This window comes from Capronia epimyces (genome assembly GCF_000585565.1).
Source record: "Capronia epimyces CBS 606.96 chromosome Unknown aczIQ-supercont1.10, whole genome shotgun sequence".
Lineage (NCBI taxonomy): Eukaryota > Fungi > Ascomycota > Eurotiomycetes > Chaetothyriales > Herpotrichiellaceae > Capronia > Capronia epimyces.
In genome coordinates this window covers 595283-602991 of record NW_006912913.1, presented here as the reverse complement: position 1 = coordinate 602991, position 7709 = coordinate 595283, and the positions used below count along the sequence as shown (strand labels likewise).

General features: G+C 50.8%; 3 protein-coding genes across 3 annotated transcripts in view; 1 reads left to right on the top strand and 2 right to left on the bottom strand.

Moving 5' to 3' along the window:
* The window catches only part of A1O3_09762 (uncharacterized protein), a gene marked incomplete at both ends in the record, with an annotated part of 2797 nt that extends 660 nt beyond the window's left edge, over nt 1-2137 (bottom strand). The window contains 2 exons of the mRNA XM_007739855.1: nt 23-309; nt 389-2137. Of these exons, the coding sequence (XP_007738045.1) occupies nt 23-309; nt 389-2137 (2036 nt within the window). The remainder of the gene's footprint in view (nt 1-22; nt 310-388) is intronic.
* Nucleotides 2138-2534: 397 nt separating this feature from the next.
* Nucleotides 2535-3503, top strand: A1O3_09761 (uncharacterized protein; the record flags this gene model as incomplete). Its single annotated transcript, XM_007739854.1, has 2 exons — nt 2535-2974; nt 3029-3503. 2 exons carry the CDS (start codon nt 2535-2537, stop codon nt 3501-3503), a joined length of 915 nt encoding a protein of 304 aa, XP_007738044.1.
* A 2741-nt stretch (nt 3504-6244) lies between these two features.
* Nucleotides 6245-6833, bottom strand: A1O3_09760 (uncharacterized protein; the record flags this gene model as incomplete). The annotated part of the gene is made up of 2 exons (XM_007739853.1): nt 6245-6482; nt 6535-6833. 2 exons carry the CDS (start codon nt 6831-6833, stop codon nt 6245-6247), a joined length of 537 nt encoding a protein of 178 aa, XP_007738043.1.
* Nucleotides 6834-7709: the final 876 nt, after the last annotated feature.

The following is a 7709-nucleotide window of genomic DNA, read 5'->3' as shown; positions in this document are numbered from 1 at the left end:
CTCTCCCGAGCCGGCGTCCCACAGCCTAACCGTCCTGTCATCAGAGGCCGACGCCAGTAGCTTCCCGTCTGGCGAGAAGGCCACGGCGTAGACCGAATCTGAGTGGCCCTCGAGCGTCTGCAGTGACGCATCCCAGTTATTTTCAACTTTCGGTAATCTTTGTATCCATCGATGCGCACAACCGCTGAACTGCTGCCTCACTATACTCTTCATCGGTGCAAATGCAAGTGCACTGCAATATGTCTGTATGGGAGCTTGCTCGATCGCTGACCGGCTGTATAGGGTGAATCGTTTAGCATCATGGACAAACTCGGACATTCGGGGACACTGCTGTGACTAAGTCTTCTATATTAGCTTTATACGCGCGCTTTCTTACAGTTTCGCTTACCGTGGTCATGGGATCTAACATAAGAATGGCATGAATTCCTTCCGCCAACTTCCTCATCCATCCAAGAGCCTCAAGCCAGTGAAGAAGATGGTCCTGTAAGAAGCAATGCACTTGGTCATTGTCGTAGAGCTGAATACTGCTCTTCTGAAGGTGCTGAATCCAGTAGCGACATGCGTACTGCATTTCAGGAGGGAGATACAGCTCCACTTGCTTGCTGTCAACTTCCGTCACAAGTGTACCTGGCCGGTTCGTATCACATATCGCAACAAGTGCCTGTGGCCGAACGATTCTATTTTCCTGCTCGAAACATTTGGACATGAGCTGAATGCATTTTGTGGCCAGGGTATGATGTGCTTGCTTCTCGTCCACCCAGAACTCTTCGCATCTCACTTTCTCGTAAAGGAAATCCCGGAATGAAGGGTGATGTAGACGGAGTGGGCGGCTTGAATCCTTTGGAATGTCGAGAATCGCGTGGAGATCATGCAGTGTCTGATCGATTTCATCTTGACGGGCGCCAAGTAGCTCACTTAAGGACTGGGTAGAAAGCGGAGAGAGCAGAGTCACAATATTTCCAAGCAAGCTTTTCAGTATGGATTGTTGCTCTTCTCCCTCTTCATCCTCATACTCTGAAATGTAGTGGCGAAGAATAGCCTTATACATTTCGTTCAAATGCTTCTCTGGCCCGTTGACCATAGAGCTGCCATGCTCTAAGATCCGAGAAAGTCTCTTTGCTGCAAAGCTCTTCCCTTCGCGGATGAAGCGGTATGCAGTTGCTGCCCAGATAAATAGACCACTTGCATTCTGGACAAGGCTCTCGATGTCCTTCTCTTTTAGCCAGTCAGTGGGGAGGGAGCGTTCCTGGGTGATAAGGTTGAGGTTGTGTTGCAGGAAAATACGGATGTCGTGGTTAACAACCGACTGCGATATACTGTGTAGAATAAACTCCTGGCGCTCGACATCGGGCATTTGGTCAAAGCTGTTCCTGATTGGAACCTCGGGTCTGCTGGTCAAGAACACTCGAAGCTGAACCCTCTCCGATACCCGAACTCCCGCTAAGAGTTGCAGAATGATCCGGATGTTGTCCTCACCCTCGCACTCATCGAGCGCGTCAATCACTAGAATATACTGAGATCGGCTGCTACTGTCTCCCAACTTTGATAGGGGACCTTGAACCAGATAGCGCCATTGTTCGGCCAGAGCCCGGTTAGCGATGTCGCTATGCGCAGAAATGGCGTCGCATATGGCCTGCTTCAAAGGCTGCACATTGTTCGCAAGCTGCACTGCAATGCTTGTGACGAACTTGCCAGCATAACCAGCATCCCCGCTGCCTCTTGAAAAGAAAAAGCTTGCTCCAAGGGCCTCCTTCTTAGAGCATCTGGCGGCAACAGTTCGCGCGATGGTAGACTTGCCAGTGCCGGCCATACCATGCAGCCAGTAGATACTGCGTGAGGTTTTCCCATCAGCCCAGTCGTATATCTCTCGGCGGAGTTCCTTGCGGGTATTGGGAAGGCAGACCGGGTCGTGTTGTCGATTATATGCGTTGCACGGCGCGTCTGCAGCGATAGGGAGGGAATTGAGTATATTGTTGAGGTCTAGATGACAGATTAGCTTCTTCTCATAGCGAGCAAAACTCAAGATACACTCGCTTTTATCGTTTCCCAGGTACACCGGTCCGTGGAAGGTACCCACTGCGGCCCGTGAATGGTCGGTGATAGACACCCCGCTGATGTCTTGATTGCTGCCCGCCATAGGGCCCGGAGCGACAATAGCACCAGCAATTGCCAGTGGAGTAAGGATCAGCGCTAGTTCTGTGACAATCTCCCCACGTTGCGGTGCGTTAAGAAGGCCTGAATAGTTCAGCAGTAAACGGTTATTCTTTATCGCTGTTCAAATCAACAAGAAAATTCCTTGGTGAGTGGCAGCCTTGAGATGTGCACGATGATTCGTTGCAGCCCCGCAGCGTATTCAGCTGGAGAGCAAACCCCCACCTTGAATACAGCTACGACCGCCGCTTTTCTCTGCTTCGTTTAGAACTCCCTTCGATGACGGCCATCTACTAGAAGAACATCTCTCTTCTGCTGTTACCATTGTTCTAGTTTCGTGTGGCTATCATTCACCAATCCCGCAAGGCCGAAACCCGGAACTCATGGATCCCCTCAGTCTTACTGCAAGCACTATTGGCATCACGCAATTTGCCATCGATAGCATCGTCCGACTCCGTGAATTTATCGACAATGTCGCCGAAGCTAAAGAGGTGGTTCAAGACATTGTTTCAAACCTAGAGGACGTACAGCGTCCGTTGGCCGCTCTAGAAGAACTCACCATTTCAGACCGGAAGACTTACGCCGCAGCCAAAGCCGATCTGGAGAACACTGGTGTCGGCGAGGCTGTGAACAAGTGCGGTCAGGCATGCGCTGACTTTATGGACAACCTGAAGCAATGGACGAAACATTCCAGCGACCAGAAATTTTCACTCAGAGATCGCTTTTCAGTCGGAATATGGAATAAAGAGAAAATTCGGACATTTCGAATGCAAGTTCAGTCTTGCCAGGCTACGGTCCAATTCGCCATTGCAAGTACCCAGCTGTAGGCGACCCTTTATATACCACGCTCGCGGATGTGTACTAACGCTCGAGAAAGAATCGTTCAACTCCGCTCTGAATATAAGCTGCAGACTGATAGCGAGAAACTAAGGACGAAACTACAGGCTCTCGAGGACAAAATTCAGGAGCATATAAATCTCACCAAGAATCAGCAAGATGAAGCACAAAGGCGTAGGCAGGAGCTCCAAAGGGAGCCAGCCGACGAAGAAGATGGTGGCGCACAGCGGACTCTCGCTCTTCAGGAGGTTGAAAAGCAGTCGCGCTTACTAGAGGCTGACCAAGTTTCCTCTGCAGTGGTATTCTACCAGGTGCGATCCGAACGGACGGGCCAGGATATTGGTAACATCAGGACTTCTGATGATTCAAGGGCTTTAGTAGGATTGCCGGAGAGTGTCGTCGGAAAAGTCCACCAGCGGATCAAAGACGTAACGACTCACAACAATTCTGCTGCAGCTGTGGGAGTTTTCGATAAGAGTGTTGATATGAGAGACTTCTTCAAGAAGACATTATAGCTATCAAGACCTTTACAGATAGAGACCCTTAGCAGCGACACCTGCGTTCTGTCGACATTAAATACGCCATATACCCTATCCTTATATTGCGCCTCTGTATACCCCTATTTTAATCTTGAAGAGTTCTAAAGAAGGTATGGGCTTTCAAAGATGGTGGTAATACACATACTAACAAGAAAACCGAGCGGGCGAGAGACATCGCCTCCACGAGGTCTTCTTATTAGCCTTTTCCTGTGACAGAATTATAGTTGCAGTATCACTTACGTCTTAATAGAGTTAGTTTCAAAAGGGCCGCGAGGTGGGTGACGACGTGACAGCGTAGGGATCTCTAGGCCATTACGTTTCAGGGTAGACAATAAAGACTGCTTCTTAAGCTCGGCGCTCTACATTCCGCGCATGCCCGTTCTTCTATTCCATTGCGCTCGATGGACCAGTCTTCGTAGGTTAAGATATTAAAAATCCTGGCAGTTCTCAGTTGATTCTTCAAACCTTCGAGATTCCCATCAAATATCGAACGTATTATATCCTAAGACTACCTCTTAATGATCGCGGTGCACGGAATGCACTTCCATTTAAGGTACTCAGTCTCGAAGAGGTAGTTCTGCTCTATACCTAAGGCCTTACCTCGTTCGTTATAACGGACAACGTTGGCCTTATTAAGACCCTATCCATCAATCAAGACTATTTCGATGTCCCCGCGGCCTTGGTATTTATTATGTGCAGCTTTGTTGAAAGCGCGTAAGGGGCCGGGGGTTGTCACGGTTGGGCCACCACATAAGGCATATGACACCATGTGACCTGGTAGGCCACGTGACCATGGAAGCTTGGCAACAGGCTTGGCATAGCCTTGTTGTACATGTGACCTCGAGAGAGAGCCTTATGCTCGTTGCGCTTCTCGCAACTCTCCTTCTTACTCTCTCTCGTCTTAGTATTCATATCATAAATTGCATGACACGTTTGCTCGTTGCTCTATGCCACCGTGACAGGGGTAGTGGATATAAACGGAGTAGGATCTCGACTTTCCTATCACGATCAGCAGAAAGCTGAAAACTTTAAGAGCGTCTCACATTCTCGCCGTGGTGTCAGGATCCGGGTCGACAGGAGGTCGCCCGCACCCAGACAACATGCGAAGAGGCAGATTTGCCGATTGGATAACAGACGCGGCACTAACCCATAGGGCTATAGGTCACGTGACCTATGATGGTGCTCTGTTTGCTCTGGTGCTCTGACGGAGCACGCAGGACGAATAGAGCACAAGGAAGATATGAGTCTCTTATGCCTATATAGTTGTGGGCTTCGCCCACCTTCCGTAGCCCCTTCGTAGTCAACTTCGTTCACAAACTAGGTGATACATTTCATCAATAGTTTTCGTTCTGAACATAGACACCCTTGCTCTAGCATACGTATCGAAGCCCCTTCTTCCGCTCATCAGTACCCCTGATCGAACACGTGACTCTTTGGAGGAACGATTCGTGACACGTGGGAGGTTAACCACTGTCAAAATTGCCACAAAGCCGCCTCTTCGACCTCGTTCAAGCCTACCATTAAATAATCTGATCCTGAATTATGTCCTGACGAGGCGTTATAGACGGCGCGGAAAAAGAGACAATAATTAAATGTTATACGTATTTAAGAACAACTTTAACAACATTTTCGGTCGGTGTGAAGCTTTCTCCTGCCGAAAGTCGTATCCTCAAGCGTTGTCCTTGCTCGGAGCTGTGTGATACTATCTGTTGTTGCAGCTTGCAGGAAGCGCTATAGCAGATTTTACGACTGTAGGGGTGTGAGCCGCGATAGAAGAAGGGCTTAATTTCACCGGGGGGTAATTGCTTGGCGAGCTGCAGGGCTGCCTAAGGACTCCGACCAGAACCTCCGTGGTAAATAACATGGCTAAATAATAAGCTTCAAATAACCCGGAGGGAATAATGTATGTAAAGTAAGATCGGTGCGGACCCGTTAGCGTGGCAAGTTCATTAGTCGAACAGTGAAGCTTGAAATTGCCATTTTAAGCTAAGCGCAGCCCCAAAGTGGAGCAGACGCGATCGCCTTTCAACGAATTTTTATGGGTTTTAGGACACCACTTTCGCACATCACTGTAGATGCAACAAAGCCTCTGAACTAGGATCGGGACGAGATAGAGAGACTTTCTAAACTTTTGATCATAAAACGCTTCATCGCCTCGAGGAAATACTCGTAGGCCTTAGTGGGTAAGCGCGCACCCCGGAGGGGACACGTGTCCTTAGTGCCGGCTGCACCCGCACCCAATGACCACGATGAATCGAACTCCAAGCAGCGCGACCATCACCGTATCGCCAGAAAAGCTCGCCCGAGCACCGCGAAGTAGGCCACCCAGATCGGCGTGACAGCGTGCTTGCGAGATTTTTGCTATTGGGCGGCCGAGCGGGGCCCTAGGGGAAGGAGATGTGGGAGAAAGGGAGAACGGTCTCAATGATACCGCGTCGTGTAATGTAATGGCACCAGAATAACGAGAGGAAAGGCCTTCGACCAGCCCGGCAAGGCGGGCGCAGGTCCAAGATATAGGCTCCGTCAAAGCGGCTAGGGATTGGCGCGGCTGGTCTGCCCGATCGGGGGCGGCTCGCCGCAGCAGGTTTAGGCCGCTATTTCACCGACATCGAGAATACGGAGTACTCTACAGCCTAAGCCCTTCCACAGGTAGGCTTAGGAGTCTAGGCCCGTGAACGGTAGGGAGGGGGCTAAGGCCTGGGGGAGAAGAGTCAAGACTAACATTTCTTGTATTCGCGCTCATCCTCTGCCGACCGTGGCTTGTAGTCGGCCTCGACCACGTCGAGCTTGGCATCCACCTTCAACCCGGTGGGAAAGGCAACGGCGGGCTGGTCGAGAATGTTCCAGATGGCCGTGTACGGCCAGTATTGTGCTGTGGCGAGCTCGGCTGCCACCCCAATATATGCCGGGCAAAGGATGAAATCGACACAGCGGTCTTTCATGACGCGATGATAACTGTGAGTTGATCAAGTCAGCCACAGGATCGGCCGTGTGAAGGAAGGCAGACCTACCCTGCTCTCTGTATTCTTCTTGTTGGTCGTTCAGCTCCCGATTGTCGGTGACGCTGATCGGCTCCGGTCTTGCTATGCTGAAGGCCCATTGGGTCAATGGTGCTACCGGCTCGCCGCCCTTTGTAAGGAGATCTTTCTGACATTGCGCCGCGTCTGGGAAGTAGAGCGCCTTGAGGATTTCCATCCCTCTTTTGTGTTCGTACGGCTCAAGATCCACCACTTTGACGCCCGCCTCCTTCAGGTTGGAAACCGCATGCTTGAGGCCGCGAGTCACAGGCGGATGCGGGTGACCCATTCTGCGCAGATGATTCGTCAGTTCTCAATCTCGGAGCACAGGCCATTGCAGGGGAATATGGGAAGTACTAGGATCAAATGGCAAGCAGTCTCGGCCATCACTCCCCAGGGCCAGGACAAACGTGGACGGAGGCAACTCACCCATCGTCCCATATGACACCAACTGTGAACTTGCCGGGCTCCGGGGTTTGGACAAGCTTCCAAGGCAGAGGCACCAACAAGGTCTCTTCTCCCACGGCTCTTGGTCGAGAATGGCCTTTTGCACCAGGTTGATGTCCTGGGCGGTGTTCGCGAAATCACACTGTGAATGCTTTCTTGCCCGTCTCCAGCCAAAAGAACACCTTTGGAAGGGTTTCTCAGCGCCGTGGTCCGAAGCCCGTACGCTCCGCGGAAGGCGGCAGGCACTCTCACGGATGTCAGAAACTGAAGTTGCTCGTCTCGTCGATCCAAAACCTCAAGTCGAACATGGCATCTTCCATTCGTTCCATTCGCGCCAGCGCTCGAGCCCACGGCAGGAGCGAAACCGGAGCCCGGAATGTTTCCTCTGTGCCTGTGTGTTTCTGTGTCCGGCCGGAGCTGCCAGCCAGTGGTCAAATGGTCAAATGGTCAAATCCCAAGGCTAGCCTAAGCCTCGCAATTACCAATGATTGGTCAGCCTTGTCACGCAGCCCACTCGCAAATATCGTCGATTGGCCCGATTCTAGGAAGAGGGCAATTGGGAGATAAAAATATACCTACCAACCTACCTACCTACCTACCTACCTACCTCCCTATATACCTACCTACCTATCTATCTACCTACCTATCTATCTACCTACCTATCTATCTACCTACCTATCTATCTACCTACCTATCTATCTACCTACCTATCTATCTA